This window comes from Adelges cooleyi, unplaced genomic scaffold, assembly GCF_023614345.1.
Source record: "Adelges cooleyi isolate 19-005CV unplaced genomic scaffold, UGA_ACOO_1.1 ACOO_flye_CR_arks_rails_tigmint_CR_PRNA_574, whole genome shotgun sequence".
Classification (NCBI taxonomy): domain Eukaryota; kingdom Metazoa; phylum Arthropoda; class Insecta; order Hemiptera; family Adelgidae; genus Adelges; species Adelges cooleyi.
In genome coordinates this window covers 2,898,305-2,917,203 of record NW_026096268.1, presented here as the reverse complement: position 1 = coordinate 2,917,203, position 18,899 = coordinate 2,898,305, and the positions used below count along the sequence as shown (strand labels likewise).

Sequence of the window (18,899 nt, the reverse complement as noted above, 5' to 3'; positions counted from 1 at the left end):
AAATTAATATGCCTTTATATTAAACATAATACGCAAATTTTTAAATACTAAATACAAAAAAAAAAAAAATGGACAGTTAACAAATATTTAAAAAATTAAAACTAATTTAACATAAGTTATAACTACATATATTTATATATATATAATAATAAGAATATAATATAATGATCAGTTATGGTAATCCTAAACTCAATATAATAGATTTGATAACTGTGTTTTCCATAACTTGTTTTTATCATATATAATATAAATATAAACTATGTAAAATATTATACACATTAAACTAAATAAAAAGTAATAATTAGGCGTTAAGAGGATGTTATATATTTACATAAATTAATATTACATTATATAGTTAACACAGAAATCAATATGCTCAACAATATTATTACCTAAGCAAATATCTAAAATCACAGAAAATAATTATTATATATAATAATACAATTATTAGAGAATAAATTCTCAATTAAGATTATTAATGAGAACAGCTTTTACAATGTTTATGACATTAGTTTTTTTGGTCTCCATTCATAAACCAGTGAACATGATATCAGCATAGTAAAAGTAATAATTGTCATATTCAGAAAAAAATTACTTATAGTAACAATGAATATACTTATATCATAAACTTGATTACCGAACGGGGAAAGTGAATTTTCTAAAAGCGAGAGGTTATCATGGAGACCAAAATAAAGTCCGTAAATGTAAGTGACCAAATGTCTCAAAACACATTAGAAAAAAAATGGTAAATATATATTAAAAAAATCAACATCTAATACTAGCACAGTAGTGCATTAATACATTTAATTTCTAAAAACTTATTACCATTAAAACGAAGTGATACATAAATACTTATCTTCAGTTACTTTTTTCGTATCGGAATGTATACTAAGTTTTGAATAATCTGTTAAATAATGTTTCAAAATAATGAGATAAGTAAATCAAAATATAAATTGTTTTGTTATAGAACTGATATCACAAAATTGTTGACCAATTAGAGATGTACAATGGAACAGTTTAATAAGTTGTAATTATCACGAACAGAGAAACACACACTTCTCAGGCAGGCTGTGTCAATTATATAGTTTACACGACGAGTGATTAAGTCATTTACAACAATATAAAATCAGAAAGAATTATATCACTCATCGAAGTTGTTAATTAATAATTTTAGAAATTGAATCTCAAATATCTATTGGTCAACAACCATCAGTAAATGCTCCATATAAATATACGATTTCATCAGTCTTATCAGGTTGGACTATTTATAAACAATAACTAAATTATAAGAAAAATAGTTTAAATATTAAAAATGAGAATTTGTCTATATGCGTGCTTCACTCGGATGTTGACTGGCTTTCAAACCTCTGCCTGTCCAACGGACATCTTCTTTAGCAGGTAAAGGCGAACTACTGTCTATACCATTAGTCTTGGATTGTTGAACGTTACCAACTATTACGAGAGCAGATGCTATTGCAAGACCTATATAGAAAAGAAAAGGGTTCAATATTTGTAAGACATTTACATGTAAAATTACCATATTCAAACATACCCGAATGGCCATGTGGTGTATATTGATCGTTCCCAGTAGGCTGTCTTACAAGTAATGTCAACACTGCCGCTTTGTTACCGGCACAGGGTTCTAAGGCCACAGGATTAGGCACATCCTAAAAAATAAATATATACATATATACCATACATAATTGAACAACTGGTTAAATTGTGCTTAAACACTTACTATTTTACGTTTTCTTAAGTTATTCGAAACCGATATAGTTGGTATATGACTATTGGTGTCAGCATTACGTTTTTCTATTTCTACTTCTACTACTGAAAATGGTCTACTAGCCATTTGTTCCATTTCTACAAACATTCTCTGTACAAAATAATTTAAAACTATATTAAAACATTTTTTTTTTTTAAATACATAATAATTAACCAAATATTATATTTAATAAACAGCAACAGAGAGGATATCATTATTCATTAATTTATTCCAACCTGTCTGCGACGATACATGTCATATTTCTGTTTGAGTTTCCATAGTATTGCGGCCACTAACAGTAGTAGTAAGAAACATCTACAAAATAATAAGTAAAAATTGATTTCTTCAACAGGAAATAATAATTGTCAATACTTACGATGAGAAAGTGATGAAAAATTGTTGTAGGTTCAATTTAGGATACTGAGAAAACGATATTTGAATCCAGAGTGGAGGTTTAAAGTCATACACATAAACATAGAACGTTGTTAGAGTTATATTTCCGTCAGTGCCAAACATATAATCAGACTTTAAGAATTTAGTTTTAAAATTCGAACAGTTTTGAAGAGGCAGTACCATTTTTTCTACGCCGTATGCTGAAAAAATATAAAGTAAAAAATGTATATTCATTTATCTAAATTATAATTTAATATTATTTTATCCGAAACTTACCTGGCTTAACTGTGATGTTCATTTTTGCCATCACCGAACATGTTATGCTAAAATCAGCATCAACGTCGGACTTGGAAGGAGAATTTTGAAAATTAATTTGTGTAAATCTGAGATCATCTTTTTTGGAGAGATTGAATGTGAATTGATAGTCAATTGTCAGATCATCTGAAATAAAAGGCAAATTTTAGCATTAAAAAAAGTATTATCTTTACAATGATGTTTATTTTTCTATTTATGTGCCTAGTCAATGATTTAAATATACAAGGTTGTTGCACATATACCGCTCTTCATCAAATATTCGATGATAACACGAATATGTCAGCATAACAGGCAGCCAATCAAAATCAAGTATATAAGTACACAGTAATATATATAGTAATAGTAAAGTATAATATAGTAAAATTGATATCCCGTTACGCTGTCATTTTATTTCTGAAGATAACAATACGAGACGATGGGCAATAACCTGTATATTTCAACCATCGCCTAGTCCCACAATATTTTTTAAACCAATTTCTTCAAGTAGCAACACTGTAGATTAGAAATCATACTAAAATAATTGTAAAACGATTCATATTAATAATGAATAGTTTTTACTATCTACAGTTTTGGATTGGTTTTTTTTTTTTGAGTGATTTTATCACTTAATAATTGTAATATTTTCTGAGGAACTTCTCATCCTCAATATACTTTGTCACTACTATGCCCCAAACCTAACGCGTGCTGTCTTTTTTTGATATTTTATATTTAAAAAAAAAATAACTTACAAAAACAGGAGCCATGATTGGAGGGATCGCCCAAATAATGATTATTCGTATCACACTTCTCACAATTGTCTCCGACAATGCCTTTTGTCGTACAAAAACATTTACCATTCTCTTGATTGCACTGGTTTCCTTGATTGTTACAACGACATTCTATTTTGCAAAACCACATAAATAATTACATTGATTTATAAGTTAAAAACAGATAAGTGGACAACTCATTTTTGTACCTTTGCATTCTCCGCCGTTAATTGGATTTCCATAATAACCTTTAATACAAGTTTCACAATTTCGACCTTCTGTAAAGTTTGAACACGGATGTATGCAGACATCAGTATTATTCATACAAGTACTATGACCGTTACATTGACAAGCTAAATGAATAGACAAAATAGAAGTTGATAAAAAAATGTTTACAGTAAATATTTGTTTGTCAATTTTATGTATTCACTTACTAGGACAATGTGTGAAATACCATTTGTTTAAGGAGCAAGATTGAGGTGGTGTACTACCGCCTGCCATACATGACCCCAGACCGGTTCCAGAACCGTCGTCGCACCAACCACACTCTGGATCGTCTCGACAATCAACACATGTGCGATAGAAATTGCATTGAGAATTACCTAATATTACTTATATATTATTATAATTTACAAAAAAAGTACTACTTATAGAAATTATGATACTGAAATAATAGATTTACCGGGAGATGGACGACAACGGTGTTCATCAGTAGTCCACTCTCTACATTGACCATAAGGAAATGAAGATGTGTATGCATTTTTGTCGATGCATCGTTCATTGTTTTGACACCAAATACATTCGTCTTTTGTGCAATTTGTACATTCTGTGTAATGATCACAAACACTCTCGCAAACGTCTGGTGACTAAAAATGTTTGAACAATAAAAATTAAAAAATATAAATACTATTCTTTATGCCACTTCCCTATTAGGTTAATCGTGGAGATAGAGTTAGGCATTATTTGAATACATTTTTAAAAAAAACATTAATTTAAAGAAGTAATTTAATAAACTTTTTAATAAATACATTTTTAAATCATTTAGTATAATAAATGTATTATCTACAAAAAAATTTATTTTTATTTTTTATTTATTATTTGTGAGGAATTATTTTAAATCAGGGATTGAAAAAATGTTTTTCAAGCTGAAAATTACCCTATTTGTTATAACTACAAAATTATTGATATTATGATAGTTGGATAGCTTAATTGATTTTAAACTTATAAAAAGGTGTTAATAAAAAAAATGTATAGTAAAGTTATACCTTTTAGAATGATATAAAGGGTGTCCCAAAGATAGCACAACCGTTTAAATGGCACAACCATGTTAAAAGTTGCACTATTTTTGGGACATCCTATATATAGTATATTTACAGCTTTTGTAGGTATGTTATGCAAGAAAGTAAATATGGTTAAACCAACTAACCTTTGTGTCGTAGGCCATAGTAAGATTAATGATGGGCGTACACACTGGACTTGGAGTTTCAAGATTAGAACTCCAATGACATCCAGTATGTGTGACGCAAGACTGACACGAATGGAGATGGCTACAACGCATGTGGTCAGCATTTTCATTCATACACTGATATCCAGACGTTATTGGCTGTTAGGTATACATAAAAAAAAAAAAAAAATTGCTGTCAAAGTGCATTTTGAGTCAGTTTGACTGAAGCTTACACGTTCGCTATTAAACACCATGCCTTCTTTGAACATTGTTGCACACTGTTCAATTTCGTGAATACAAGTATTCAAAGACGGACACCAACCACATCGATGGGTATGAACGCAAGATTCACAAGTAGTTTGATGACCACATTGCATTAAAATGCCTTTGACTTGTGATAGACCTTCATCTGGACAACGGCTGAAATTGTTTGGATTCAGTTAGTATTTAAGTTATATTAAAAATAAAATTACGACTAACAATACCTGTATGTCGATTCATAATCAAATCCTGGAGTAGTCATAGTGATTTCGGTGAATGACAAACAAGCAGCTTTTTTATTATCCCAAATACATTTTACACCAAAATGGTGACTATTTAAACAACTAGTTATCATATTATTAGACGAACAATTTCCAGGAGTAAATCTAGTAAAACAAAAACAAATATAATAATTTAAGTGCATTTGGTGTAGGTAATGGTTATTTACTTTATTATGTCATTAAGCATTTGACCGTTAAATCCACCGTAAATATAAGTGGACTTTTCAAATGTTATAGCCGAGTGTCCAAATCGCATGATGCTGGTAAATAGATTTGTGGGCAATGTCATGTGTATCCAAGAGTCACAGTAAGTATCATATAACAAAGGCTGTGATGCATAACACTGAGCACCAGCCATTGGAGAATTAATTCCGGTATCGTTATGTATGTTTCCACCATATATTAACATTAAACCACCTAAAGAACCCAACATCGAACCACTGTGTAAAAATCTACCACTCGGACCATTACTCATTAAATACCTAAAAAAAAAAAATTAAAAATTAAATAGTACTTCAGAACGAACCCAAATGTTTTTATTACGAAAATACCATGTATGCGTGTAAGGATCGTAAGAATATAGCTTAGAGGACAATGCCGATTGCAATGGGCTCATCGACACATAACCACCATAGACAAGTATACGTTCAGTTACAGGATCCCAGGCGGCGCTGTGACCGTATCCGCCTTTGACTGGATATCCTTTGGTTTTTACAACTGCCCATTCTCTAGTGCCTATAAAATGCAATTGATAATTAATTTATATTTGACAATAAATTAACGATTATGTAAAATACCAAAATAATATTCTTGTACGAAATTCAAAAATCCATATGTAGGGGAATGTCCAAAGATAATAATCATTCGCTCTGTTACATAACGACTGCCGGATCCGGAAGTCTGCTGAATAAATGAAGGCGGTACCAAAGTCGCAGTATGTCCTGCACTACGCAATGGTCCACAGAGCGCCTGATTTGTGAAACCGATGTTGACTAGGTTACGTTCACATGACCCAGTATTAACCGTTACATTTTCCCACGACTTGGCACTAATATCATAAGCCCACAGTTCATTGCACACTGTGCCATCTATTTTTACACCACCATAAACATATATTTTATCCTGAAAGCCAAAAATTAACAACCATTAACACACAAAATTGACTCATATCAATTTTATATTTGATATCAAGATAAGAAGGTATTGATTTAAAATAAATGTATACGTACACCAAACAGTACAGATGAATGACCGTATCTTATGGTAGGAGTTGTCTTGCTGATTAGATGAGGAGTTTCCCATACGCGACCTATTTAATAACAGAGAAATTTAAAATCAATATTAAGAAATTAACGTAAAATTATTGATCACAATTTACCGTTAAAATCATAAACATATAACATTTGTCCTTTTTTGAAAGACTCTCCTCCGACAATATACATTGAATCTTGCCACACAACTGCCGTATGTGACGCAGATCCTTGTGGAACAAAGTCGCTATTTTTGAGTACCTCCCAATATCCATGTTCAGCTACTTGACTGCAATCATCTCCTAAAAAAAAAAGAAAGCATAAATATGACACTCCGCAGATAGTATGCAGCAATTTCATTAAATACCTCTGTACTTAGAATTGCAAATGCAGCGGTGTTGTTGGCTATCACACACTCCGTTACTGGCAGTACAATTATTAGGACAAATAGGAATGTGACAAGCTTCACCAATAAATTTGGCGTCACAAGTGCATACAGAATCGATACAGACACCATTGCCTGAACATTCGACCATGGACGTGGTACTCGGACAAGAGTTTAAACTATACAACAGAACAAGATTAAATTAATTAATTTACAACAACTAAAGAAGGGTGTGTACCTGTATGTAATATTAAATCCTGATAAATTATAAGCTATATCACTGTAAAAATGCAACAGTGCAAATCCTGAATGAGCAACTACTTCGGGCACACTTTGCAGCGAATAATATTTTGTATACATCAAGCCGCTATAAATAAAAAAAAACAAACAGTAATTATACTTAATTAATAGATTAATAGATATCAATTGACAAAAACACATTATACCTGTAAACGCCGAGTAACGGAGAATGAACACTGTCGCCGTCATAAATGTACAAATGATCCCAACCACATTCAGTGATAAACTCTTCGAAATGAAGCCTTATTGTTGAATTGGTAGAATTTCCAGCTTCAATTAACCAACTACATTTAACATCCAGCGAGTAATTTCCAATACCATCAAAAATAACACCGGAAGTTCCATTGAGCCTAAATTTAAGAAAAAAATTGTATTAACAAATAAATTAATTTTATTTAAATATCTATCGAACATGCATACCAAGTTTCTTTATTTACAATGTAAAGAAATATTAAATATTCCATTTTTAAATTAATTAAAAATAAATTTCTGTTTAATGTTTCTGATTTTTCAACAAGTCTATTTTAAAGATAGAATATCTTTTTTTGTACTATTATTTTAACTCACAATAACTAAGTACAGCCGTTAGGGGGTTTGATAGCAGGCAGTTTATAAGGAGTATTATATTGGTAATATTTAAGATAAAATTCTAATAAATTTTGACCAAAATCAATTTACTTTCAGGTTAATTTATATAAGCTTTAGGGTATTAGTTTTAACGTCATTTCCATTTTTATTTCTAAAGCAAAATAATAAAATTAAAAAATAAAGTTTAAATTAAAATTTTTTTTTTATTTAAATAAAAAATTAATTAAATTAAATAATGCCCAGATTTGCGTGTAACCTTATAACGAACATTTTTAAAAAAATCAGGGTTACAATTTTTTCTGAGTTAAAGCCATATTGGTGGTACAAGAAACCAATTTAAACCTAAAAGCCTGACAAAACTACAGCTACAGCAGAAATATCATATTTTAATTCTGTAAAAATATTTGAGGTCATCAACCTTTTTTATTGTGAAGTTGATTTTTAAATACCTGTTTTATTTACTTAAAAAAAGACATGAAAGTGAACACTAAAAATGTTGAGAAATTAAAATAGGTTTTAGACACAATTTTAATTGAAATATCAAACATGGATACTCAGAATAAACTAGAAAAGTTGCCAATAAACTCAAATATTTTTACAGAATTAAAATAGGACCATCTTAAAATAGGCAAAATGTTGTCAAACTTAATGGTCCAAAACGTCCAAAAAACAGACTGCTTTCAATCCCCACAGCATAATTTTTTTCACTACTTTATTTTCAATGTTAAATTCAACTCTTTACGTAAAGAAAATTGTTAGTTGTATAAAAAAAAAACTATTTATCTACAACTTTTTTTTTAATAGAAAAGGAGTTTTTAAAAATCTAAATATTCGTTAAACATTTTATGATACAGTTTAATTTATGAGTTAACAGCCAAGTTAATTTTTTAAATTTCAACAAAAGTTTAAATATTAACTGTACGCACTTTTTGGTAAAAAATGAATTAAATTACACATTTTAAAAATTAAGGTATTTTTTTAAACTACTATCAATACAAGGTTTATATCATTCTATTTATTCAGTTGGTATGATGTTGATACTCTGCAAACAATTATATACCATAATACAATAAAAGCATACAATGAGATTGACTTTGAAAAATATAAATCCAATTTGTAATAGCCTGGACTCTTAATCTAAACTATTAAGAATATTTGTTGTCCTTCTTGACGATGAATCGATGCAGAGAGATGGGTTTGTGAAAGTAATAATTTAAAACTGTCTGAATACTGCTCAGATTAAAATACTTTTATTATAATATAAAACAATTAAACATGTACAATCACAATGACTTGTCATTTAACTAATGGCTATACAAAGTGTTGTAGTTCGTTTGGGTGATCTAACTCGTCTGTTTTAGTGTTGTTCCTTACTGGTGTTTATATGAATGCGAAAATAGTAATCGTGTATTGTGTGAATTTTGTGGGCTAGTGTGCATAGAGTAGGCTTTAGATAATAGTAAGTTCGGACGCCACAGCGGACGTGCGACCTGTATATATTTATGATATTTGTATAACATACTGTGTGATATTATTTTATCTACTGTAGCCTATATTAATTTTCAATTATTCAATGTTTTCAGTCTACATATAACTCTATACTGCTTATAATACAAACTTGTGGCCATAAAAACGAAATTTTTTGTAGTGTTAACATTTTCCCACAAAATTTATCACTGCCAATAATTACAAGTTAATTGACCCACATTGCAAATGAACTGTAGGTTGATTGACACAGATGTAAGTAATTGGTACTTACTTGACTTTACCACCGCAGTACTGACACTGAGAGCCTTGCCATCCGTCGTGGCAAATGCATGTGCCGTTTTGGCAAAAACCGTTGCCGCAGTCCAAGTCTTGTGTGCATTTGTCTTCAATGCAATCGATCACAGACACTAAAAGTGACACCAGCACTACTAGAATACAAGTGAAGTCGGCTATAGTCCGTTTCCGCCGGTACTTGGACTTGAAGAGAAACAAAAACATGTCCACCAATGCTTTCATGCGATGGCACACACCAAAAACTGAACGGGACAAAAATCAAAATTTTCCTCTATTATTGTTTACTTCAGAGTGCTGCCGTCAGCCGTGTCCCAAATCGTCTGCGTGTGTCTATCTCTTTCACACACTTGCATACTGTACATTTACACATAATATACATTGGTCACATTGATAACGTGGATTTCGATGATAACGGTAAACGCAAACAATAGGGGACAAGATACAATTTATTTTCACATCATGTCTGGTATAGACCCTTTTTAATATGGTTACTGGTTTGCGGTAGCCATAATGATGATAATATCACTAATCAATATTCAGTTCTGATCTGGAACTGACGTCTGCTCAGCTTGATGACTATCTCTGTTTACGGCCAGAGGAAAGGTAATCTAGAATCTGTTTCCGATTCTGTGATTTCCCAGATTGTTCGTCTATTTAACTTTTGATAAATAACGATCAACATTAAAATAAATTCACAGTATTTTTTTTTTGCCGTTCCCTTAAAATGAGCGTTGACATGGCTGAAGAAGGACAAGTAAGAATGAAAACATGGTTACTTCAGCTACAGCGAAACCTGTCTCAGACGGATCTCTTGAATAAACTGAAAAACTGTACATGATAGAATTTGTGTATGTTTCAGTCAAACCGCGTTTACATGTATATTTTACTGAATAATGTGGAATTTTCTTTCGGTTCCCTGCGTTTTCTTTGACAGGTTTTGCTGTTCTGGGTTGTTTTTACATAACATAAATTATATACGGTATCACTTAGTAGATGGTGCTGTCCGCTAATCAATACCGTATATAACTTAATGTTTTGAAAAACTCTTTGTTAACTGTTAAATTGTTTGTATAGGAAGAAGAGAGCGTCGGTTACGGAGGGTGCGAAGGCCCAGATGCAACGTACGTTAAGTTGATTTCAAGTGATGGTCACGAATTCATTGTTAAACGTGATCATGCCTTAATGTCAGGTACTATCAAAGCAATGTTGAGTGGTCCTGGTCAATTCGCCGAAAACGAAACCAATGAAATTCATTTCAGAGAAATACCGTAAGTTTGTTCTTTTAAATATATGTTATCAAATTCATTAATATTTATTATTATTCAGTTCACATGTTTTGCAAAAAGTCTGCATGTACTTTACGTACAAAGCTCGTTACACCAACAGTTCTACGGAAATACCAGAATTCCCCATTCCACCACAAATCGCATTGGAACTACTGATGGCCGCCAACTTTTTAGATTGTTAATGTGCAATAATATTACCAACATGATCAATTTAAATCTTTAAAGTATGATACAATTCATTAACTATTTAAGTTGATGTACATTTTATATTAATTTTTGTATCGTCTTTATTCTTAACACAATTTATATCAAAGTATACCTATATATTGAAATATAACATACCCTAAGTTATATTCAAAATATTTACAGCTTTTCATCAAACATAATTATTTTCTATGTAGTGGCGTTATTGAGAATATAATATATGTATTGTGCCCTTTTTTTTTTGTGAGTCATCTTTGGCTTCATTATCTCCAAACAAGAAGATATACTTATATTACTTTTGAGTATTCTAATGTAGTTTATTTACATTCAAAGTTACATTTTTTGATCAAGAAAATTATACATTTTTATGAATTGTGTTAGTTTCTTCTTAAAATTGATAAAACAAAAATAGTAACCAGTATGAAAAATAGGTACTACAAAAAATTAACATGGATTATGTAAAAATTACTTTCAATAAAATGTAATAAAATTGCCAACAAATTACTTTTTATTTTTACGGCTTTACGATCCATTAAGGTTCTTTACTGCCAAAACTTTTTCCTCCCATCTATCTCTATCATATTCTATTTCTAATTTATCTTATCTTCTTGACATACCACAATCCATAGCTCTAAACACTATCCATCCATCTTTATGGCCTTCCTCTCAGCCACATTCCATCTAAAGTCCAAGTCATTTATGTATTTATCATACACCCTCCACGCATTTTAATTTATTGCATTCTCTCTCATTCCTTTAATAAATTGTAAATTTACCCTTTTGAATACATCTTCTAATTATGCGTTAGTTCTTATTTCCCATTGTTGTGTTTCGGTGTTAAATACTGGGTCATGTATTTTTTTAAGATTTTTCTTTCTTTGTAGTTTCTTTTCAAACATAAATTACTTAAAAAATTATTTTGATTCAGTAACTGGTAACATACTTTAAGTTACTGCCTAACACTGGAAATAATTATGTTATGTAAAAATATATGATAAATACGAGAGATTAGAGTAACGAATCAAGAAAATAAACAACAACCTTTTGGTTTTTGTTTTTATTTTAAAAAATAAACGTATAAAAACAATAGTTCAAATTTACTAAAACATAGAAGCTAAAAACACACACTTACAACAAAAATCATATAACTTAATATCAACCTATTTATAATCCATTAAAAAAATTAGTACATAAAAGATAAAAAATATAAATACAAAATTAAGCAAATAGCTAAAATAACATATTAGCTTAAACAAATTATTAGATGTGTATTTTCTAATAGTATGCTGTACTTCTTAAAAATAAAAATAGTTTAAAATTACAAGATTAAAAAAAAGAATTAAAGAATTGCTTGTTTTATGCTACTGAGTACAGAATAAACAGAGTTGTTGCGCCATGATGAACTTGGATCTAAAAAAAAAATTAGTTTAAAACAAATTGAAGGTTGTAATTATTATTTTTTATAGTGATGACATAAAACAGAAAACTAATTATTAATCGTAGAACTGCTTGATATAATTAATTTATTATACTTTAATTACTTTCATTTTGACAATTCATAATAATAATAATGAATTAATTGAATTTTTCATTTGACTAGATATTTCAAATTTCGTTTGAATTATTATTTTCATTTTTATTATAAAGCAATTCAATAAAACTAAAAAATAGAGTTGAAATTTAAAATAAATTAAAACTATTTTTTTATTATATTTATTTAAATAAAAATGAATAAAATTGAATAATGGCCAGATTTGCGTGTAACATTATAACAAACAAATTTTTAAAAAATCAGGGTTAGAATTATAAAAACTGATCACTAAATGAATAAGTCTAGATACTAGACAATCTATGCATATTATAGTTAGATTTGAAATTGAGGTATTTTTAATTGTTAGTCATATACTACCTTGATCTTCAAAATTTTTGTCAACCTTCAAATGTCTTAGGAATAAGTCAACTCTTTGAAATTTTTCAATATTCTGTAATGATATATTTGTCCAAATAAATCTGCCTCTGTGTCTAACATTTTTAACTGGCATACCTAAAAGTATTGGTTGTCTGCCATCACAGAACCTAAAATTAGTTTAGTTAGAAAGTTGAACAAACATTTTTATTGATAAGCTCAAAAAAGTGGTAATATAATTTTCTCAAATAAACAAAAACTTACAATTTAAAAAATGAGTAATTTGTAATGAGGTTAGAACAAAAATTATTTTTACTTATAATACGCTGTATTGATAAAAAAAACTATCGCTATTACGTTTTAAGCTTATCTGTTATTGAACCAAAATAATAACAATAAATTCAAAAGGTTTACCTAGATATAATATTATGCTCTAAGTATGATATCGAAGCACTTGTTTCAAACGCCCATAATAATATATTTGAATTATCACTTTGTACATTTTCAATAATATTTTTAACCCTTATAAAATCAAAAAACTCTTCCAAAACACCATTTTCATCTAAAAAAAAAAGTAATGGTAAAAAATACAAAATATGTTACACATGTAAATTAGTTGAATAAAAGTATATTTAGATACATTTTTTTTTTTTTTAATACCAACCAAATTTGTTTATTTCATCTTCGTCACCACAGTTTGGGAAATATTTAATTAATATGCCAATAGGAAACCATTCTTTTATCTTATCTGTAGTAACTATAAGTTTTTCATTTTGTTCGTCAAACAACATAGAGTTCTCATTCTCTAATATAGCAGGAGAAAAGTGATCACAGGTGTTGTATATTTTATGCTGCCACTTAAGTGTTTCTACAACTTTAGCAACTATTAAAAAATTACGAGTTACAACACAATGAAAAACATAATATGATAATTTTCTTAATATTTACCAATGGCACATTTGTCTTCCAAAGCTAAAATATGTGTTTCTTGTATGTTTATTTCAATTTTTTCTAGTCCAATCGGATACAAGTTATAAATCTACATGGTGTATAAATATGTAAACCAAGTTTAATTTAAAATGATCAGAATGAATAAAAATTTAAAAAGTTGAGCCAGCAATACTTATATACATTTTGAAGTTGTTCGGCTTTTGATCGCCTAAGTAATCCACTTATAATTGTGTCGGGGTGTTCGTTACAAGAAAAACAACTCCATGGATCTTTCCGAAGTATTTCTTTAAGACCCGATTGGCCACAATAAATATTTAAGCAAACTGTACAATAAGATCTAAATTAAAAAAAATCAAACAACTCTAATAATAAAACAACAATAAATACTTTATATAGTTTAGAGGTACGAGTTAGTCTTACCGAACACAAGTATCACATAAAACTAATTCATTATGTTCAACAGAAACGCAAACACAACAAACGGGCTATAATTAAAAACACATATAATATATATAAATCAAATCTACTTTAATAAGCCTTAAAGGAGGGGGAAAATGCAAAAAAAGTGATGCCATTTCAATGAAAAATTGGAATCAAAAGACTGAAGAAAAATTAGTGGAATAAATGAGTTTAAGAGGAATCTATTAAAGTCAATCTTTTGCAAGTACATTCAATTTTATTAAACAGCTAATAAATATGTTTTTTTCTAAATTATTACGTATTGTAACTCTTATTTTATCTAATCTCAAGACAAGTTTATAATTCATTATTGAAAGTATGTTGGAACTGTAATAGTTAATAATTTAAATTAAAAATAATAATAATAATGTATAGCTTAAAAAGTATAGTTAACAAATTGTACTTACATTAGAATTATCACTCGCAGCGATAGGCATCAGAAAACGTTTTACTTTTTCCTTTATAATAGATTAGATTCAATAAAAATATTACCATATAAAAACTGTTAATATTCAATTTGATACGCTTACAAAACAATTATCACACAATGATCCGTGAAAGAGTGGATGAAAATGTAACATATCATGAGTAGCGATTCGACATGACAAACAATAGCGATATTCAACTTTTGCTGTCAATAAAAAGTTAACAGCATAAAATATTAAACAAAATTATTTGACTACTTATAAAAGTAATGTTATAATATTATATACCATTTGTTATAATACCAATTAATCATAATAATAATAATAATATCAGAATTTTATTATTATTTTGTATTACAATAATACATACCTTTTTTATAACAACGTGGTAGAATAATATTATCTTCTACATTTTGTTCTATAGCAAGTTTAATGTTTTTTCCATTTAAACATCGAATTTTATCTATTACATTTCTTGGAATATAATATTCTTCGCCTCTACTAAATTTTCCTAAAATATAAAAAAAACCTTATTAATTCAAAAACCACTATTAATAAAATCTTATTATTAAAAACATCTAGCTTTACTGTCTTAACATATAACTGTAATTATTTTCGTATATTGAATACTATGGTATTAGGTAACCTATTTGTGAGCAATAATGGACATTTTTTTTATGAAAATAATTTGGGTCAAAACTATTTGGTTTTAGAGACAAAATTATGATAATTAACCTAGTTCTAATTACACCTTAAAATAATAGATAGAATACTGAATAGGACTTAAGGAATTGATATTACTAGCATGATTAAAGATACCGCCATAGTATTACAGGTAGTCTGTATTTTATTGGCAGTATGGTAATTATAATAATCGGGTCAAGTAGAACAACAGTCAACTTGTGCCAGATCATCAGATCCTGGAACTAAATTTATGCTCCGTCCATTAGTTTGAGATATATGACCAGTTTATATGTAGCTTAATTCATATACACCTATTTTGTGCTTTGTGATGTCTTCAAAATGATCCAACGCCCAAGTTAATAGGTGATTAGATTTTTCGATCAAGCGTGTAGGCACCTCCAGGTTAAATCGTATTATTAATATCTAAAAAAATATGTATGACCCATAATTTAATTACACATTTCTTAGTAATTTGTTTTTAATTTAAAATTTAGAAATGGTCAATGTATAATCAATACTTTTAAAGCATCCTCAATGCCTTTTTTACGTTGACCGGTTGCTGAAATTGTTTGTTGTTTAAATTCATCACAAAAATCAAAAATTAAATCATTTTTTAACTGGAAAAAAAATTGTAAAAGCAAATGTTAAATAACGTGATTACATATTAATTTATGATTAACTTACATGTGAAAACGTATCGTGATTAAACCACCAAACCCAAGAATATCCAATTTTTTCTTCAAAAATTAGATCCAATTTCTTCGTTGATAGAATCATAGCTATGGATACAATTAATAAAATCACTAATTAATACATAATCAGTTAATTAATTATATTTATGAGATTCAAAAAGTTTTTATCTAGGTAATCAAATATATGAAAAAAATTTTAGACACCCCAAGAACACCAACTTTAATTTATTAATAACCTTTATTAATTAATACTCGGCTACATAATATAGGAGATATAGGTATACACAAAGAGTAGAAGACATAATGAAAATAGTTCTATAAATAGTAACTGTAAAATTATCAATATTTCTCGAATCAATGTGTGGTAAGCGTTCTAGGATTAATTAAACCATATAATTATTTTATAACAATGAACATTGTTGAAAGACACTATAGAGGTATTTATAATTTCTGATATTGTCATTATTATGTGTTAGTTTTATGGGAATATCAAAAATTAAAAAAATTAAGGCCGAGGCCAACTTTTTAATAAAATAGGTAAGCAATATAGTTAATATATTATACAGTTAATATATATGATAACTGTTTACCAAATCAAAATTAAAACGTACCAGCCCATGCTTTATCTTTTCGGGTCAATTTTCCCCAAACAATAAGTCCATGGTCGTATTCTAGGTTAATCTTCATGATTCACTCCAAGTACTATTAAAAAATTAACTCAATATAAACGATAATTACTAGGCTATTACAAAGCATATAATACTATAATTTTCCAATTGGAACAAGTAGGTACACTTACTTTAATATTATTGTAATACTTTTCAGCAGAAATCTGAACTACTAGTCTTCCATTTAAAAGTTTGAAGTATAAGTAGCAGCGGCTGGAAACTTTTTTTTTGTTTCAACATAAGATGGTATTTTGAAATCACTTTTATACAGTTGTAATTAAAAGTCATGTGTGAGTTATTTACTTGGGAAAAAATAAAAATAAGATTGCTAAAAAATATGCGTTGATATGTCAACTGCAGTTGTGCATGCAACACGTGATATTATGCCTGAGTCCTGACGTCTGTCAAGATTATTTTTAAGAAAAATAAAAAATGGAAAAAATTCATGGAAAAAAAAGTCGAAAAACGGAAATTTATCTTATTTTTACACACAATTATTTCTACTATTTTGATAACTGTGGTCGTTTTTCCTATTTTTCTATGAATTTTTACCTCTATTTTGTTTTCTACCCGTTTTTATGGAGAACCCAATTTGAAATCGTTACAATGAAAATGATACTACTAGGCACTAACGCCCGTACCGTGTCGGCATACAGAACTAAAATTTGACTCGGTGGGCCATCTATAATATTTATAATCAATTCTAATACCTATAATATATAGATCCTATTGATATTTTTTTTTTTCTACCAAAAAGAGAATTGACAGTAAATTGTTGCCTTAGATAGACAGGCATTTATTGCTATGTGAATTTTACATGAAAATTCAATTTTTATGTTCTGGTGTTGATATTTTGTATAATGATAGTATTTACAATTATTATTAATTTATAAACAACATGTTAATTTTAGTTACGTTTAATATTACGCCTTTAATAAGTATAATACAGACTTATATAAGTCCTGAAATCTGATAACATTTTTGACATAACAATTTAATTGCTAAATACTTTTTTTATTTAATTCTTATAAGTTATATAAAGTATTTGGGATTCCATATAAATGAGTCATATTTGCTTACTATCTCAACATCTGAAAAAACCTTATACTATTTTTACAGTATATAATAAATTGATGCATGTTTGAAAATAGGGTCCGGTGAGTGGTGATATGAGAGAAGGGAAGGCTCATGTCTACGCGTTAAGAAGTTGGAAAGTAGGTACGTCAAAATCTTTTAGTAGGCATCTCTAATCATATCGTGGCCTTAATACAACTATCCGTCCGTCTAAACTATACTTCCTTAATTGCATTAAAAAAAAATGTATAACCACATTCCTAAATCCTAATAATTATAGAAATAATATACATATGATTTAAGATTAAAAACATAATTTATTTTTGTTCACTAATTAAGGCGTTGCGTCGTCTGCACCAGTGTAATGTCAAAAAAAGTAACAATGACATATCATATTATTTAAAAATATTTCCAAACCATTTTCATTAATATTTAATTAATTAAGTTTTACATCTTTCATTTGATCAAGATTTATTTTTATAATAAATTATTGTTTGAATAAAACGCATGTGCATACTGGACGAGCTACTATGTACAGTATACACCCTTCTATCAACCACAATTACTCTGTCAATTAATTCAATCTATGCTAAATTAATATTAATAATGTAAAGCAAATTTTGTGTTCAAAGAGATCCTTTATTATATATAATATAATATAATATAGGATCTCCTAGAACACAAAATTTGCAAACCTTTGTTGGCTCTATGTGAGTTTTTAACTGCTGAAAACAATTCGTTTCTATGTTAACTTCTGCTTGTTGTTTGAATAACAAGACGTAGCAATTGTACACTGAAAGTAAATTAAAAGTAAATTCTTAGATTTTAATATTTTCAGCGAACAATATGCATTGTGTCGAAGCATTCTGCAGATATATTGTACGTTAAAACAATTACTTTTTCGAACGACTTAAACATTACTATCATGTTCTACCATAAGTTTGGACGTAACTTCAAGCTATTTCAAAAAAAAAACCGAAGGCGACCAAAAACTCAAAAGCCTGGAGACTTGATGGTAGGTATTTGGAACACATACAGTT

General features: G+C 28.7%; 3 protein-coding genes and 1 long non-coding RNA gene across 5 annotated transcripts; 1 reads left to right on the top strand and 3 right to left on the bottom strand.

Annotated features, from left to right (window-relative positions):
* Positions 1-300: 300 nt before the first annotated feature.
* On the bottom strand, positions 301-9,875 carry LOC126842727 (attractin-like protein 1). 2 transcript variants are annotated; one of them, XM_050579843.1, is made up of 22 exons: positions 9,488-9,875; positions 7,287-7,490; positions 7,079-7,207; positions 6,823-7,019; positions 6,584-6,757; positions 6,435-6,514; positions 6,003-6,327; positions 5,757-5,940; positions 5,373-5,687; positions 5,149-5,310; positions 4,897-5,083; positions 4,646-4,822; positions 3,902-4,085; positions 3,654-3,830; positions 3,429-3,572; positions 3,202-3,351; positions 2,435-2,599; positions 2,142-2,358; positions 2,002-2,080; positions 1,739-1,876; positions 1,553-1,667; positions 301-1,482 (listed from the first exon to the last, which is right to left on the bottom strand). In XM_050579843.1, exons 1-22 carry the CDS (start codon positions 9,730-9,732, stop codon positions 1,325-1,327), a joined length of 3,906 nt encoding a protein of 1,301 aa, XP_050435800.1. In that variant the 5' UTR covers positions 9,733-9,875; the 3' UTR covers positions 301-1,324. The 2 variants fall into 2 exon arrangements, with proteins under 2 accessions (XP_050435800.1, XP_050435801.1); XM_050579844.1 differs by having other exon boundaries at positions 302-1,482; positions 3,654-3,821; positions 9,488-9,874.
* Positions 9,876-10,040: 165 nt separating this feature from the next.
* LOC126842739 (elongin-C) lies at positions 10,041-11,236 on the top strand. Its single transcript, XM_050579863.1, has 3 exons — positions 10,041-10,264; positions 10,585-10,778; positions 10,837-11,236. Exons 1-3 carry the CDS (start codon positions 10,235-10,237, stop codon positions 10,976-10,978), a joined length of 366 nt encoding a protein of 121 aa, XP_050435820.1. The 5' UTR covers positions 10,041-10,234; the 3' UTR covers positions 10,979-11,236.
* Positions 11,237-12,175: 939 nt separating this feature from the next.
* Positions 12,176-15,838, bottom strand: LOC126842734 (DNA (cytosine-5)-methyltransferase 3B-like). The gene is made up of 11 exons (XM_050579854.1): positions 15,737-15,838; positions 15,112-15,252; positions 14,847-14,947; positions 14,724-14,774; positions 14,278-14,342; positions 14,038-14,194; positions 13,855-13,945; positions 13,571-13,789; positions 13,321-13,468; positions 12,910-13,076; positions 12,176-12,410 (listed from the first exon to the last, which is right to left on the bottom strand). Exons 3-11 carry the CDS (start codon positions 14,895-14,897, stop codon positions 12,340-12,342), a joined length of 1,020 nt encoding a protein of 339 aa, XP_050435811.1. The 5' UTR covers positions 14,898-14,947; positions 15,112-15,252; positions 15,737-15,838; the 3' UTR covers positions 12,176-12,339.
* Positions 15,839-16,105: 267 nt separating this feature from the next.
* LOC126842741 (uncharacterized) lies at positions 16,106-17,061 on the bottom strand. Its single transcript, XR_007686376.1, has 3 exons — positions 16,917-17,061; positions 16,729-16,819; positions 16,106-16,204 (listed from the first exon to the last, which is right to left on the bottom strand). It is a non-coding gene; the product is annotated as an uncharacterized LOC126842741 (long non-coding RNA).
* Positions 17,062-18,899: the final 1,838 nt, after the last annotated feature.

Bases quoted from the DNA above. Each gene is read 5' to 3' on its own strand.
- LOC126842727 (XM_050579843.1), bottom strand. From the start codon at position 9,732: ATGAAAGCATTGGTGGACATGTTTTTGTTTCTCTTCAAGTCCAAGTAC. The intron at 7,208-7,286 runs GTATAATGTGTT...TTTTATTTATAG, and splicing joins CCGTTACTCGGCGTTTACAG to CGGCTTGATGTATACAAAAT. The intron at 2,359-2,434 runs GTAAGTTTCGGA...ATATTTTTTCAG, and splicing joins GAACATCACAGTTAAGCCAG to CATACGGCGTAGAAAAAATG.
- LOC126842739 (XM_050579863.1), top strand. From the start codon at position 10,235: ATGAGCGTTGACATGGCTGAAGAAGGACAA. The intron at 10,265-10,584 runs GTAAGAATGAAA...TTGTTTGTATAG, and splicing joins ACATGGCTGAAGAAGGACAA to GAAGAAGAGAGCGTCGGTTA. The intron at 10,779-10,836 runs GTAAGTTTGTTC...ATTATTATTCAG, and splicing joins ATTCATTTCAGAGAAATACC to TTCACATGTTTTGCAAAAAG.
- LOC126842734 (XM_050579854.1), bottom strand. From the start codon at position 14,897: ATGTTACATTTTCATCCACTCTTTCACGGATCATTGTGTGATAATTGT. The intron at 14,195-14,277 runs GTAAGACTAACT...TTTTTAATTTAG, and splicing joins TTATGTGATACTTGTGTTCG to ATCTTATTGTACAGTTTGCT. The intron at 12,411-12,909 runs GTAGTATATGAC...TTTTTTTTTTAG, and splicing joins CAAAAATTTTGAAGATCAAG to ATCCAAGTTCATCATGGCGC.